Source organism: Rhinoderma darwinii, chromosome 4, assembly GCF_050947455.1.
Source record: "Rhinoderma darwinii isolate aRhiDar2 chromosome 4, aRhiDar2.hap1, whole genome shotgun sequence".
In the NCBI taxonomy this organism is placed as follows: domain Eukaryota; kingdom Metazoa; phylum Chordata; class Amphibia; order Anura; family Rhinodermatidae; genus Rhinoderma; species Rhinoderma darwinii.
Genome location: NC_134690.1, coordinates 117,969,353 through 117,986,784, shown reverse-complemented (window position 1 = coordinate 117,986,784; position 17,432 = coordinate 117,969,353). Strand labels below are relative to the sequence as shown.

General features: G+C 44.2%; 1 protein-coding gene across 1 annotated transcript; it reads right to left on the bottom strand.

Annotated features, from left to right (window-relative positions):
• Positions 1–8,833: 8,833 nt before the first annotated feature.
• LOC142760457 (uncharacterized) lies at positions 8,834–10,054 on the bottom strand. Its single transcript, XM_075863647.1, has one exon. It carries the CDS (start codon positions 10,052–10,054, stop codon positions 8,834–8,836), a length of 1,221 nt encoding a protein of 406 aa, XP_075719762.1.
• Between the last annotated feature and the right edge of the window lie 7,378 nt (positions 10,055–17,432).

Here is a 17,432-nt window from a genome sequence, read left to right as displayed (position 1 = left end):
TTCTAAATTTTAGTGGAAATAATTCTTATAAATTCTGCAAAAGACGTGTGGGGTCTAAATGCTCACTATACCCCTAGATAGATTCCTTAAGTGGTGTAGTTTCCCAAATGGGGTTACTTTTGGGGGACTTCCACTGTTTCGGTCTCTCAGTGGCTTTGCAAATTCGACATGACACCCAAAAACTATTCCAGCTAAATTTAAGCTCCAAAAGCCAAATAGCGCTCCTTCCCTTCTAAGCCCTGGTGTGGGTCCAAACAGCACTTTATTACCACATATGGGGTATTTATGTAATCGGGAGAAATTGTTTTACAAATGTTGGGGTGCTTTTTCTCCTTTATTCCTTGTAAAAATTTAAAATGTCTACGTTTTTTCACAAAAAATTTAGATTTTCATCTACACATACTAATTCAAATAAATTTAGCAAAAAAACTGTGGGTTCAAAATGCTAACTATACCCATAGATAAATTCCTTGAGGGGTGTAGTTTCCAAAATAGGGTCACTTTTGGGGGGTCTTTACTGTTTTGGTACCACAAGACCTATTCAAACCTAACATGGTGCCTAAAATATATTTAAAAAAAAAGGAGGCCCCAAAATCCACTAGGTGCTCCTTTGCTTCTGAGGCCGGTGCTTCAGTCCATTACCGCACTAGGACCACTTGTGGGATATTTCTAAAAACTGCAGAATCTGGGCAATAAATATTGAGTTGTATTGCTTGGGTAAAACCTTCTGTGGTACAGAAAAAATGTATTACAAATGAATTTTCCCCCCCAAAAAAATGAAATTTGTAAATTTCACCTTCACTTTGCTTTAATTCCTGTGAAACGCCTAAAGGGTTAAAACACTTTCTGAATGCTGTTTTGAATACTTGAGGGGTGCCGTTTTCAAACTGGGGTGACTTATGGGGACTTTCTAATATATACGGCCCTCAAAGCCACTTCAGAACTGAACTGGTCCCTGAAAAAATAGGCTTTTGAAATTTTCTTGAAAATATGAGAAATTGTTGCTAAAGTTCTAAGCCTTGTAACGTCCTAGAAAAATAAAAGAATGTTCAAAAAACAATGCAAACATAAAGTAGACATAAGGGAAATGTAAACTAGCAAGTATTTTGTGTGGTATTACTATCTGTTTTAGGCCTTATTTATACGAGCGTGTGCGTTTTGTGCACGCAAAAAACGCAGCGTTTTGCGTGCGCAAAAGGCACTTAACAGCTCTGTGTGGCCTCAGCATATGATGCGCGGCTGCGTGCTTTTCGCGCAGCCGCCATAATTATGACACTCCATTTGGATGTTTGTAAACAGAAAAGCACGTGGTGCTTTTCTGTTTTCATTCATCCTTTTCACTGCTTCCGTGTGACATGCGTGGTTTTTACGCACCCATTGACTTCAATGGGTGCGTGATGCACGAACAGCGCACAAATATAGAACAGGTCATGAGTTTTTTGCAACGGACTCACGTTGCACAAAAATCACGGACTGTCTGCACGGCCCCATAGACTATTATAGGTCCGTACGACACGCGTAAAAATCACGCGCGTCGCACGGACGAATAACACGTTCGTGTAAACAAGCCCTTACAATTAGATACATTTAAATTTAGAAAAGTGCCAATTTTTGCTAATTTTCTCTAAATCTTGGTGTTTTTTACAAATAAATATTGAATTTATCGACCAAATTTTTTCCCTAACATAAAGTGCAATATGTCACGAGAAAACATTCTCAGAATCACTTGGATAGGTAAAAGCATTCCGAAGTTATTACCACATAAAGTGACACGTCAGATTTGAAAAATCGGTTTCGTCCTGAAGGCTAAATATGCTCAGTCCTGAAGAGGGTTAAAGGGAATATGTTGCCAAAATAAAACATTTGTTTTAAGTAAGTTACTTATTTTTATTATTTTTTTAAAGTTTTTTTGCTATCGTTTTTTTTTCTTCCACAAAGTGGAAAGTATTAAAAATTAAATAATAATTTGACATGTTTTCCTATGTTGGCCACCAGAGGGAGCACTTCCCAGAATTACAGCAAGGTGTGATCAGGCAAAGCAGCCTGACCCACAGCTGCTGTAAATGTGGGAGGGAGACTCACCCCACCTCCCTTTTTTTTGGCTACAAGCCAGGAAAAGGTGTCTTCAAATTGCTAAGCAATATCCAGCTCTCATTTTGGGAGTGTTATTGGCAGTATCTACAGGACTCACCAAAACGCTAAGGCTAGATTTACACGGGCGTTGAACATCTCGGACATAAAAAAATGGCAGTTTTTCATGCCAGAGGTGCATCCGTGCTCTAATCTGCAGGGCAAGATATTACGCATCCCCCATAGACTAGAGTCTATGGAAGGATGCGTGAAGCATGAAAAATTGGACATGTCCTATTTTCTCACGGACCCTTCACACTGTCCATTAAAAACAACGGCCATGTGAACAACCACATTGAATTATATAGGTCCATGTGACGGCCGTTGTTTAAATTTAAAATGTCCGTGTGAATAATGCCTAAGAATGAAGAAAGTCAAGAAGGAAGACCCTGTGGTCAATGACTTTTCAATTGACAGTTTCACGCGGAGTGTATTTAAATCAGTTTTTGACACATTTTACATGCCGAAAAACGCGTCAAACTCTTGATTAAGCTTCCCATTTACATCAATGGGAAAGCGCGCCGTTAGTACATACAAATAAAAAAAAAAGCATCTCATCAATTATTTGGCACGTAAAGCATGCCAAATGTTCCCATAGCCTATGGGACTCCTAATTATGTGCCAAAAAACTAGCAAAAAGCACGCACAAAACATGTAAACAGCCCCTTGAAAGATGCGTCCCAAAACACTTGATACTGCTTTCCATTGACATCAATAGGAAAGCGCGCCGTTAGCAGATACAACACAATTTTTTACGCGAACGTTTTTAAAAAAGGCTTTGTGGAAAAAAAGAAACGTCTTGGTAATTATTTTGGCACGAAAAGCGCGCCAAATGTTCCCGTAGTCAATGGGACTCCTAATTACACAAAATACGTATAAAAATGTGAAAAACATGTAAAAAACGCCTGTATTTTAAAAGGAGCTTCACAAGAAACGCTAGTGCATTTTACACGTTTACACGACGTGTTTTTGTTTTTTTTTTGAGCGGTGTGTGAGCATGCCCTAAGGGAATAATTTTTCATTGGCCTGTATTTTCTATTGCGGTGCAGGGACAGAAGTCTCTGTAGGTGAGAAGATTTTTATTTTTTATATTACTAACTTTATTTTTTTATTTTTCAGGTTCTGCTTGACCATTTGCACTACGTTGTAGATACTTTGGACTACTTCGATGATCTACGTTTAAAAAAAATAATGAAATGGTTAACGAGGATTGTGCAGGGAAATTTTTATTTGAATAAAAAAACATAATTCTTAGGGTGTATTCAAACAGTGCGGTTTTGCCGCGTTTTCTTCACGCAGCTGTAAACCGCATTGAAAAAGTTGGGCTAAAAACGCATGCGCTATTCGATGTGGTTCTCGTCCGTGCGGGAAAGATGCAGCAAAACTGCACTGTCTGAATACACCCTTAGGCCCTGTTCACAAAGAGTGCTTTGCATGCAGAAAAAAAAATGTGCTTCAGAATTCCTACAGGAAATCTGAAGCCGATTTTAGGGCATGCCCCCACGTGGCGGATTTCCTCCGCAACTGTCCGCATCAATGCCGCACCTAATCCCGGTTGCGGATTACGGCTGCGGATCTGCCCAAAATGTGCAGTAAATTGATGCGGACTAGCTGCTGCGGACTGCGGGAAAAGTGCTTCCCTTCTCCCTATCAGTGCAGGATAGAGAGAAGGGACAGCACTTTCCCTAGTGAAAGTAAACGAATTTCATACTTACCGGCCGTTGTCTTGGTGACGCGTCCCTCTTTCGGCATCCAGCCCTACCTCCCTGGATGACGCGGCAGTCCATGTGACCGCTGCAGCCTGTGATTGGCTGCAGCCGTCACTTGGGAAGCTGGACTGGAGACAGAAGCAGGGAGTTCTCGGTAAGTATGAACTTCTATTTTTTTACAGGTTGCTGTATATTGGGATCGGTAGTCACTATCCAGGGTGCAGAAACAGTTACTGCCGATCGCTTAACTCTTTCAGCACCCTGGACAGTGACTATTTACTGACGTCTCCTAGCAACGCTCCCGTAATTCCGGGAGCCCCATTGACTTCCTCAGTCTGGCTGTAGACCTAGAAATACATAGGTCCAGCCAGAATGAAGAAATGTCATGTTAAAAAAGTAAGACGCATCCGCAGCACACATAACATGTGCATGACACCTGCGGACTCCATTGCGGAATTTAGAATCTCCATTGAAGTCAATGGAGAAATTCCGCCATGAGTCCGCAACCAGTCCGCCACTGCTTCGCAACAGACAGAGCATGCTGCGGACACCAAATTCCGCTCCGCAGCCTATGCTCCGCAGCGGAATTTTATGCATCGTCTAAACGAACACTTCTAAATTTAAGTGGAAGTCAATGGAGAAACGGCTCCGCTGCGGATTAACGCTGCGGAGTGTCCGTAGCGGAATTCAAGTGAAATTCCGCCACGTGTGAACCCAGCCTTAAACTGCCTGCACTTTTTTCCACTGTTTTTGGGGCAGTTTTCGTCTGCGGCCATTGAAGCTAATGCAAGAACTATGGGCAAAAATACCCCCCAAACATGCAACCGCGCCACACACGGACCCCCACACACAAAACCATGCACAAAACCACGCACACCTGACCTGTATGTTTAGGGGGTTTGTGTATGTGGGTCAATGGAGCAGCAGTGTTCACTGGAGCAGTGGTGCTCGCCGCTGCCCGACGGAGCAGCAGTGCTCGCCCCTGATCCTTCAAAACAGCTGATAAGCGGCTGTGAAGGATCAGTGGCACTCGTGTGCCACTGATCCTTCATAGCCGCAAATCAGCTGTTTTGAAGGAACAGCGGCGAGTATTGCTGCTCCGTCAGGCAGCGGCGAGCACGGCTGCTCCGGCTAGCACTGCTGCTCCGTTAACCTCCCCCACACACAAACTCCCCCAAACATGCAACCGCACCACACACAGACCCCAACACACACAAATACCCCGCGCACACACACCTTACCTGCAGCCGGTCTTCTCCAAAATGGCACCAGCTTTCTCCCTACAAACCAGCTTCTGCATTTGCAGTACAGAGCAACTGACAGCAGAAGCATAGGATGTAACAAAGGGTCCCGTTCGTTACGTCCCAGTGGCGTAACTACCGCGGTAGCAGACGTAGCAGCTGCTATGAGGCCCGTGGCTTGAGGGAGCCCGTGACGCCAGCCGACACGCGCCCCCCATATGCCCAGTGGCGCTGCTAGTAGCCGTTATGTAGTGGGCCCCGCTGCTAGCGACAGCCAAATACATGCATTAGCGCTGAATGGCCGAGCATATTCCAACCATGTGCCCGACCATTCAGCGCCTTACAATGACGCTGATTGGTGGGGCAAAATGATTTGCCCCGCCAATCAGCACATTTCAACGACGCAAGCGGCGCAATGACGTCATCACATCGCTTCCGTGCTTGAAAGGCGTTGATTGACGGGGCAAGTCATTCTGCCCCGCCAATCAGCGTCATTGAACGACGTGTCGTTCAGCTCCAGCAGACCTGCTCAGATGTGATACGGGATCATGTGAGTATGTAAAGTTTTTTTGTTTTTTTCTAATAAAACTGTGGCATTATTTATAGTGGGGGCTCTATCTACAGGGGGGTCGTTTATATGTGGGCCACTATATACAGGGGGTTCTATATGTGGGGCACTATATACAGGGGGGTCTATATGTGGGCCACTATATACAGGGGTGGTCTATATGTGGGCCACTATATACAGGGGGTCTGTATGTGTGGATGTGGGCCACTTCCTACAGGGGGGTCTATATGTGGGGATTTGGGGCACTATCAATAGGAGGGTCTATATGTGGGGCACTTTATACAGGGGGAGCTATATGTGAGACACTATACAGGGGTGGGCTATATATAGAGAACTATGTATAGGGGAGCTATTTTTTAGGGCACTTTCTATAGGGGTGGGCTATATGTGGGACACTATATATAGGGGTGGGTTACCTGTGGGGCACTAGCTACAGGGTGGCTATATGTAGGGCACTGTCTACGGGGGTGTGCTATATGTGGAACACTATACACAGGGGGAGCTATATGTGAGACACTATCTACAGTGGTGGGCTATACATGGAGCACTATCTATAGAAGAAGCTATATGTAGGGCAGCACGGTGGCTCACTAGTTAACACTATTGCCTTGCAGCTCTGGAGTCCATATGTGGGCACTATCTACAGAGGGCTGTATGTGGAGCACTATCTACAGAGGCTCTATGGGGGTCACTATCTAAAGGGGGCTATAGGGGCACTATCTACAGGGGGCACGGTGTATGTGTGTGACAGTGTATGGTACTATTATAATCAGGGACACAGTGTATGGCACTATTATAGTTAGTGGTTCAGTGTATGGCGCTTTATTATATTTAAAGGTGTTGAGAATTTTAACTTCGTTTTTAGGTGCAGAAATGTTTTAAAAGTGAGAAACTGAAGACATCTGAGTGGAAAACTGCAGAAATGGGTCATGGCCGGTAGAAATCCATCATAGAGGTCTGAACCGGAGGGAGAAGAAAAGAACTAGAATCTGAGACGTCACCGGTGAGTCACTAAATGTAAATGTTTCTTCTGCCTCTAATCAGTAATGTAGTCACTGTATGATCTGCAGCGATATGATGGTGGTATGATTTTTTTGGGTGAAAACGCATATCCCAGCATATCCTTACCATTGTTCGGGCCATGCTGGGAGCTGTCATTTTATGTCGTGCAAACCTATACGGCAGGGGTTGCACTAAATTGAGCTGTATTTGTTCTGGTGCTGTATATATGTACTGATCTTGGTTCTGACCTGTATGTAAGTACTCAGCTTTGTTCTGGTGCTGTATATACAAATGAGATTGGTTCTGGGGATGTATATATGTACTGAGCTTGGTTCTAGTGCTGTATTTATGTACTGAGGTTGCTTCTGGTGCTGTATATATGTACTGAGGTTGGTGCTAGTGCTTTATTTATGAACTCAGCTTGGTTCCGGCACTGTATATTTGTATGAGCTTGGTTCTGGATCTGTAATTATATAAGATACTAGCTTTTATACCCGGCGTTGCTCAGGAGGTTAACTAACGGTATAGATAGAGTAAAAGCTCACTATTTAAATGCCTCTCAGTATGAATTTAATTGCTACCTCTCAATATGAATTTAATTGCTAGAGAGTGTAAATAATGTTATTGGAAGTATAAAATAAATGAAATGAAGCAATATATAAATTACAGATTTATATAGTGTTGATTTAGAACTGCATGTTTCTATTCCAAAGCTTTCTTGTAAACAATGTTTTTTGTCTTTTGATCCGGTGCCAAGATGTAGAGATTATTTGCAGTGCCGACTCTGGAGCAAGCAACATATAGTTGCCCATGGGAAAAGCAGGGACTTTGAAGGTGTATTCCTGCCACTTTCAGGGATTAACCTTGAGCCTTGTTAATTGTCATTGCGAAGGCTAGGCTGTTGCCGCTTGAACTCGAAAGGAACATCATTTGGAGCGAGGGGAATACGAGGAATAAAGAAAACTTCCCCCTTGGCACATCCTGTTTGTATGGTGGCCTCAATTACATGGTCCATCAACTTCTTGACACACAGCCTCGTCCCTTTGCAAAGTTTCGGAGCGTTGATGTTTCTCAACAGCATGATAGGTGAGCCAACCTTCAACATCAATTGATGGGCAGGTAAGCCAGGCAGCTCAAGAGTTGAGAAATTCTGTCGGATAGTGCACCGCCTGATCGAGGTCAATAACTGTGGCGGTGGACTTGTACAGCTTTTCTTGACCTGGCAGAGTCATTTGAATTTACTGATTGATGGTGTTGACAGAATCATTTTTTGGAGCCAGTATTGCCCGTTGACATAACCATTCATGATTTCTGTAGTTGAACGCGATGTTGGGAAAGACACTGTTTGTAAGCTCTTCCACCGACTTGAGAAAATTTGCGAAATCATCATGGAAGCTGATCAGTTCCGTCCCATTGTCAACTTGAACATCTCCATTCCCCAGATTGAGTAATCTGCTAGCAAACTCACCAGCTGTGGCATTTCCATGCAGATGAAGTCGCATATTGGTAGTCAGACTCATCTTCTTCACATACTTCCACAACACTGACTGCTTCAAGCAAGCTTTCAATACGTCTGCTGATGTTCCCTTTGGAACAATAGGCAGCGTCTGACAGAAATCACCAGCCAACACCAAAATGACACCTCGCATGACTGTATTGTTTCCACGCAAGTCCTGCAAAGTTCGATCCAGAGCTTCAAGCGCCAACTTGTGTGCCATCGTGCATTCATCCCAGATAATCATCAAACATTCTTGCAGGACATTTGCCACACCAGTACCTTTGCTGATGTTACAAACAGGAGACGTATCTCGAGTCAAGTTGAGCGGTAATTTGAACGCTGAATGGGCAGTTCTGCCACCATCAAGAAATGTTGCCGCAATGCCTGAGGACACAACAGCCAGAGCAATCCTGGATTGTTGTCGGATCTTTGCCATCAACAAGTTTATGACAAATCTCTTACCTGTTCCACGAGGAGCATCCAAGAAGACAATACCACCGGTGTTTTTCACAACCGTGTCCAAGATCTGATTGTACGCCGTTGTTTGGTCAGCAACCAAAAGAGGTTCATTCGTTGCAAGATAAGTCTCCAGAGCGCTCATGCAATAGCTTGTTTCCTGAAGCAATTCCCATCCAAGTATTTTGTCGTTGTTCCTTTCCGTCACGGGAAGTCCCAGTTGCTCAAGTCACTTTCCAACCATCATGAGGGTCTTTTCTTCAAGTAGGATCAATGGCATGTTGAACATATGCGGAGTACAGCTGTCCGATTGGAGTCCCGGGTTTTGCCGTCGTGCTTGCAGAAGAACATCCTCCGAGAGGTGCTCTTTGTACTTTTCCCACAGTTCAAGTGGCTTGGATGGTCCACACGTCGTGAGTATGACAGAAAATAGGTTTCGTAAGCTTGCTGGTAATTGGCAGGTTGCTGCTTCCTCTAAAGTCTTGTCCCAATGAGAATCACTCTCAAGTAGTCCCCTTTCTTGACATGCTTGCCGATAGGTTGTACAAACATGGTTGCCAACAGTCTTGAGACTAACAAACGATGTTGGGCCTGCTACTGTGTGAAGAAGCAACTGGAGGAAGAAGCACTCGTGGTTGTTTGGGTGCACTGTGTAGACTCTGCCAAGAGCATCACTTGACATGATTCCAACATGACCTTCAACTGGTGTTCCTTGGACTCTTAGCTTGAAAACTCTTGAAGATTTATTCCACGTATAATACATTGGAACATCGCAGTATAGGAGTGTCATTGCAAAGTCATCTTGTTGGCAAAGCTTGAACAATGCTGTCAGCGTGGTGTCTTTGGGCTGCAACACTTCTTGTGTAGCAGTTTCCTCGGTGAAGTAGACTCTCTGTTCATTTTCCAAATGGACGTTGAGATGAACTACCGTCGGATAGCGGTCGTGAGTTGGAAAGTCCAAAATTTGCCATACAGCCTCGTTGCTACTGATGTAACGTCCAGTTTGGAAACGATCAATTTCATCAATTGTTCTTTCTTGTCTTTCTTGGCGATTGATTTCATCAGTTGTTCTTCCTTGTCTTTCCAAGCCAAATGCTGCTTGATCCGATCCTTTGTTGACATATTTGCAGATGTACTTGATCGCTTTAACTGAGTTGCAATATTCAACATTGACGTGAGATTGAAAGGTCTTGGAAAAAAATGGCGAGTAGGGTACAATCCATCTGTTGTCAACCTCGATGTCCTGGTAACTATTGCCAATCTTTATCTTCATCAATGCAGTGAACCCGCCTTCTCCCACTTTTCTTCTGCGATAAAGTGGATAACCATCATGTCCAGACTGAGTTTCATGGATCAGCTGTCTTGGGAATATCTTTGTACAGAAGCCATCTTTCATGCATGGGGAGCTTGGATTCCATCTTCCACATGATCCATGGACCATGTTCTTCATGATGATGTCGAATAGCTTTTGATCTTATTGTGCATTTGGGATCTCTGCACTAATGAAAGAATCTATCTGATTTGGTCGGATATTCTCCTTCAGCCAGATCAGTATATGTGCGTGAGGCAAACCTAGTTTTTGCCATTCGATTGTGAACATGAAGCATTAAGTTTCTTCAAATACCTTGCCCTTCGTGAGGACATTCATGATCTTGATAACCTTTTGTCGAAAGACTCGGGCTACAAGATCGTGTCTATCTGTCGCCGATTGTTCTGGCAAGAGCTCTTGGCAAATTTCTTTCCATGTTGGGTTGCACGTAAAAGTAATAAACAGGTCAGGCCTTATGTATTTTCGCACATATGTCATGGAGTCTTGAGTGTATTCGTGCATATATCGAGAGCTCCCTGTGAAGCTGGAAGGCAAGATAACCATCTGACCAACATTGCTCGTGTTTCCATCGTTGACGAAAGCATCTCGAAGGTGGATATAGCTTTCAGCGCGAAATGCATTCTGATTGAAACGGATGAAGTGAAGTCGTCCCGTTTCGATTTTGGCATACATATCAACCAAAAACTGATGGAAAAGATTTCGGCACATCAAGAGGTGATTTGAACGGCTCGCCCGCATCATAATTCGACAGGCGTAGAAGGCCATGCACAAAGCTTTTTTCCCGGCGGTAACATTTCCGGTACTTGGATTTGAATATCGTATCCGTCTTCGGCTTGCCAAAAGATCAGTGGGTACTGAAGTGCGTTATATGATCGATGGGTTTCAGAAACTCTCTGCAGTTGATTATCACACTTCTGCAGCACATTATCCCGATTTTCAAATTCCTGAACAATGACGACAGCAACTTCATTGACAGTTGGTGCGTTGTATAACCGCTCATGCTCTCCTGTTGGCCTTCGGTCAGCCTTGATGACCACTTTGTAGTTATCCGAAGTCATCATTTCTAAAGAGCTCTTGAATATCTCGACATAACAGCGATGTTCGTGAAACATCTGCTGCAGTTCCAGCAAAATGTCGGCCCGAGTTCCAGGGACGTTACTCTGTCGTTGCTGAACTTGAAGCTTTTCATCGCTGATGAAATAAATCTGCAGAAACTTTGGTGGTTCATTGGGCAATGGCAGGAGCGATCCAAGTCGATGGCAAACTTGTCCCTGAACTTTGTTCAGTAAAAGTGACTTTCAGTAAAAGCGATTTTTAATCCAATCAAAAATCGCAAAAGGAGGCAAACTTTGTTCAATGTCCAATCAAAAATAGCTATTCCCTGATTGGGCTTCAAACAAACAAACTTTATATAGTTATATCCAGTATCAGGCTGCTCACACCAACTGCCTTTGACTGTAACAAGATGGCTGCCATCACCATAGTAACCAGCACAGCACATTGAGCCGCATTTAACAAAACTGTTTAATAGAAAAACATATCCTGTGACCCATAGCAACCAATCAAAGCTCAGCTTTCAGGTTTTTTCCACTGCGCTGGATATATGAAAGCTGCACTGTGATTGGTTGCTATGGTCAACAAATCCAGTTTTTCTATTAGACAGTTGTGTTAAATGAGGTTCAATCTTCTCCCATAAGTTCCAATATGTCTGCCATTTCAATCAGCACAACACATTGTTCTCATATGAGGCACAAGATGGCTGGTATCACCATAGCAACCAGCACAATGCATTCTTCTGACATAAGCCCCAAGATGGCTGATATCACCATAGTAACCAGCACAACACATTCTTCTCATATAAACTACAGTGGCTCTCATTATGAGACATATATAACATTGTAATTTTCAGTAAACACTAACGTTGAAAGTCTAATTTATATCAATAACCAAAAGAATTGTCTGTAACATGGATATAAAAATTAATGTTATAATGGATTGTGTCCAGTGGCGGATTAAGTAGACCATGGGCCCTAGGCTGTTACCCAAACTTGGGCCCCCCTTCCGCACCGCCGCCCCGTTACTGTTTTTAAAACTACCTTTATGGGCAAGCATTAACAAATGGGTGTTACAATTCCCCTTGTCACAGGGCTGTGTCCCTACATACTGACCGTATTACACTGTGCAGGGACACATCCTCCTGACATGGGGAATTGTCTATCAGTCCTGGACTGCAGAAAGACTTTTTGTGAAATACAAGGATTTCCTATAATAAACATGTCAGGAGAGGTGACAGATTCTCTGTAAATCTAGTGACTCACAGGTGACGACGTCTAAGATTCTAGTAGTTTTTTCCTCTTGACGACTTCTCCCGGCCATGACTCATTTCTGCAGAATTTGCCACTCAGACGTCTCCTCACTTTTCCAACATTTCCACACCTATAAACTAAAATAAAGTTATCAAGGTGCCACATACTGTGCCCCTAAATATAATAGCACCAAACACTGCGCACCTGAATATAATAATACCACATACTGTAAAACACCACATACACACAGCCCCCTGTACATAGTGCCACACACAGACCCTGTAGATATTACACACCCCCATAGATATCGCCATACACAGCCCCCTCTATATATCACACATCCCCCCCATAGAGAGCGTTACACACAGCCCCCTATAGATAGTGCCATACAGCCCCCCTGTAGAGAGCACCACACAGCCCTCCCCCTCTTGTAAATAGCACCAAAAAGCCCCCCTATAAAGAGAGCCACACACATACCGCTGTGGATAGCAATACACAGCCCCCCTTGTATATAGTGCCACACAGCCCTCCCCCTTTGTATATAGTGCCACACAGCCCTCCCCCTTGTATATAGTGCCTCACAGCGCTCCCACTTGTATATAGTGCCTCACAGCGCTCCCCCTTGTATATAGTGCCACACAGCGCTCCCCCTTGTATATAGTGCCTCACAGCGCTCCCCCTTGTATATAGTGCCTCACAGCGCTCCCCCTTGTATATAGTGCCTCACAGCGCTCCCCCTTGTATATAGTGCCACATGGCTATGTACACATTTATAAACTTTATATTATTTATATATATATATATATATATATATATATATATATATAAAAAATGTATGTGTGTGTATCAGTGTGATTGATTGATTTTATTAAAAAATATTTTTTACTTTTTGAGATACAGCTGCTTTGTATCCTGTATCCGTCAGGTCAGCAGGACTGACCGGATCAGTGACACACAGGATCCACCTCAAATCTATCACATCTAAGATTATAATTTAGCGCAGGGCCCGTTTCACTGATCCCGTCAGTCCTGCTGACCTGACGGATACAGGATACAAAGCAGCAGTATCTCAAAAAGTGAAAATATTTTCTAATAAAATGTAATTACAAAGTTGCACCAAACACACATTTTTATTAAAAAAATAATAAAATAAAATATAATAACTGCTGAGAGCTCTATGGGGGGGTGGGAGTGTTATACTGCAAGGGGGTCTAAACATCTGACTGCAGGCAGCAGGCTCTAGGAATAATCCCCCCTTCCCCCCATAGGGTCCTCAGTAGTTACTATACTGCAAGGGGGGGGGGGTTGAGCGTCTACCTGACTGAAGAGAGCTCTATGGGGGGAAACTATTATCCCCTCCATAGAGCTAGCTGCCGTCAGTTAGATGGTTAGCCCTCCCCCTTACTGCATAATCCCCACCTAGCGTCGGCCAGTGACTTTAATGTTAGTTGGGCAGGAGGATAAACAGGCAGCCACTAACCTCATCGACGGTGACCGCCCGCCCGGCTCTTCTCTTCGAGCTTCTCTTCCAGTTTTGGAGTAACAGAACAGCCGTCCGTCGCTGTTCTGTTACTCAATGGCGGCGCCCGCAGTGTCAGAGAGGCGTGTCCTAAGCACTAGCAGACGTGCTTAACGCCTGCTACCTACCCCTATCCCGGCCAATTCCCTGCTCCTTCTCCCCATCTCCGTAGCGGCAGTTAGCAGCGCTAGCGCGCTGAATAGTTTTACAAGACTATGTGCGGTTCGGGCTGCCATGGGCCCCCTGGGAGCCTCGGGCCCCGGACGGCCGCCCGAACCGCCCATATGATAATCCGCCACTGATTGTGTCCATAATAAGTCTGGAGACATTTCCATTACAGAGACGTCCCGTTACTGAACAGAGCGTTAGTGTGTGGATGAACAAATAGGTTATAATCTCACTCATACCCCTTACCCGTACTATTTATCATTACCAATCAACCCAAATTCATAGTAGCAAAGCATTGATCACTCGCCCTCTTTCTGCCTGAAAACACAAATTTGCATAAACACCACCTTTCCTAACCCGGCTTGCTGGACTGTCTCTCACAAAACCGGGTTGTTGGCAAATATACCAAAATACACAACCTGCGTATATATACTAACCTTTATCCAGTATAGTAGAAGGACTGTGATGTCTCCCATGTTACATGTAGGAAGTTGTTCTGATCATGTCCCAGGAAAACAAAGCACTGATGGCTTCTCTTTGTAGCAGGAGATGGAGTACAGTCTTGTGAGGAATATTGTGCGTCCTCTCCTGGATGTGGTCTGGTGTCAGTGGGCGGTGTATTAGATGTGTGTCTGGTCTCTGAATAATGTACCAGGAGGCAGATTATGATGTCAGCAGCAGCAGTGTGACATCACTCTGGTTGTTACATCCCTACCAGCAGCCAATCAGGTAAGATTTTATAATTTCCAAAGCAGGTATTAAAAATCCAAGCAGCGATCTGATTGGTTGTTATGGCTTACAGATGAAGTGATCCATTTTAAACCAATGAAAAATCGGGCTTCCAACAAACTTTCGAAACGATATAATAGATATTTATAATACAAAATTCCAGGGCAGATGGAATTGTTCTCTATTCATTGTATGTTTACTCGGAACCTGTCTGGTAGTTTTAACCCCTTGAACCGCCACCATGCAGTGATACATGACCTGACAATATTTCCAAACATTCCCTTGTATGTTTTTTTCAGATGCAGCAAAATCTTTAAAATCCACTTTTAAAACGGCACACACTATATGCTAATTACTCATTAGAGGATCATGGGATGGTGCTGCTATCTTTAAGGGTATGTTCACACAACAGCGTCCGTAACGGCTGAAATTACGGGGATGTTTTCAGGAGAAAACATCCCCGTAATTTCAGCCGTAACGGCATGTGCAGGCGCTTGAACGCCGCGTCCATTACGGACGTAATTGGTGCTGCTTTTCATTGGAGTCAATGAATAACGGCTCCAATTATGCCCAAAGAAGTGACAGGTCACTTCTTTGATGCGGGCGTCTATTTACGCGCCGTCATTTGACAGCGGCGCGTAAATATACACCTCGTGTGAACAGACAAACGTCAGCCCATTGCTTTCAATGGGCAGATGTTTGTCAACGCTATTGAGGCGCATTTTTCGGATGTAATTCGGGGCAAAAACGCCCGAATTACGTCCGGAATTAGTGTGTGTGAACATACCCTAAGAGTCACATAGTCCTGCCTCTCCAAACCCACCTTTCCATGTTTGAGTGACATCTCCCTAGCTGATCTGATACAACTTTCTCGGATGCACCATTGCCTTGTGGCACTATACACAAGGGGGGCTGTGTGGCACTATCACAAAGGGGGGCTGTGTGGCACTATACACAAAGGGGGGCTGTGTGGCACTATACACAAGGGGGGCTGTGTGGCACTATACACAAGGGGGAGCTGTGTGGCACTATACACAAGGGGGGCTGTGTGGCACTATACACAAGGGGGAGCTGTGTGGCACTATACACAAGGGGGGGCTGTGTGGCACTATACACATGGGGGAACTGTATGGCACTATTTACAAGGGGGAGGGCTGTGGCTCTATCTATAGGGAGCTGAGTGTGGCACAATCTACGGGGGTCTGTGTGTGGCACTATCTACAAATGGGGGCTGTGCTGCACTATCTACTAAGGGGGAGCTGTGTGGCACTATATACAGTGGGGGATTTATGACGATATCTCCAGGGGGGCTGTATGGCACTATCTACAAGTGGGAGGTGGGGGCACTATCTACAAATGGGGTGTGACACTGTCTATAGGCAGGGCTATATAGCACTGTCTACAGGGGTCTGTATGGCACATTCTACAGGGGGCACTATTTATAAGGGGGCTGCTTGTAGCACCCGGGGGGGGGCGGTCAAGAGTTTGCTATTGAGCCCAGTCTTTCCTAGTTACGCCCCTGTTATGTCCTATGCCCTGTAGCTGCCATATTCCATCTGTGTATGGGTCGATAAGACACATATACACAGATTAAATGAAACATAGCAGCCCCCAGTGAAATAAAAAAGTGTTAATAAAAAAAAACTTTATGTGAAAAAATAAATAAAGTACATATACAATTTTATTAAATAAAAACAAATAAATTCATTAAAGAAAATAAAATTCATGACACCTTTCCTTTAAAGAAAAGCTGTCATCCAGATTATGCAGCTTCATTTAGAGTCGGACACGCTGCTTGCAGCAGTCTGTCACTTATTTGCTAAAGTGAACTGAGAATTCAGAGCCCGGGCAGAGATGAGTCTATCGTCTTCATGAGCTGCCGCTAGCGCCACCCCCTATCTGCTAGCTCCACCCACTCTTCTGATTTACAGAAGTCTCCCTATTACTGTGCACTTTACAGTGAGAACAACATAATGTGGGTGAAAGGTTCCGTTTAAGCCGTTACTGACCCGCCCATAGTCTTTTTACGTCAGTCACTAACGGGCCTTATTCCGATGCCATAGACTTTTACGTCGCGGCATCGGAATAAGTAAACAGAGCAGGGAGCTGTCAAATCTCCCTGCTCTCAGCTGCCAGAGGCAGCTGAGGGCTGGGGGCGTCCCTGCTCTGCCGGGTGAGACCGATATTAGTATCGATCTCACCCGTTTAACCCCTCAGATGCGGTGCTGAATAGCGAGCACCGCATCTGATTGGTTTTGGAGAAAGGGAGGGAGCTCCCTCTCATCCCACTTACATCCGGCGATAAAATCGCAGAGTGTCTGTGTCTCCCATGGCAGCCGGCGGCCTAATAAAGGCCCCCAGGTCTGCCTGAAATGAATGTCTGCTAGATCATGCCGCAGGCATGACATAGCAGATGCCTGTCCGTTTTAAACGGATAGGCAGTAATACACTGCAATACAAAAGTATTGCAGTGTATTATAATAGCGATCGGAGGATCGCATAGTGAACATAGTGAAGTCCCCTAGTGGGACTAGTAAAAAAGTTTAAAAAAAAGTTTAATAAAGTTAATTTAAAAAGAAATGTGAAAAAAAAAGGAAAAACCCACTTTTTCCCCTTACAAACTGCTTTACAATTAAAAAAACAAAATAAAGTTAAAAAGTTACACATATTTGGTATCACCGCGTCCGTAACGACCCTGACTATAAAGCTATTACATTACTTAACCCGCAGGGTGAACGCCGTGAAAAATTAAAAAATTGCTGTTTTCTGTGAATCC

Bases quoted from the DNA above. Each gene is read 5' to 3' on its own strand.
- LOC142760457 (XM_075863647.1), bottom strand. From the start codon at position 10,054: ATGAAGAACATGGTCCATGGATCATGTGGAAGATGGAATCCAAGCTCC.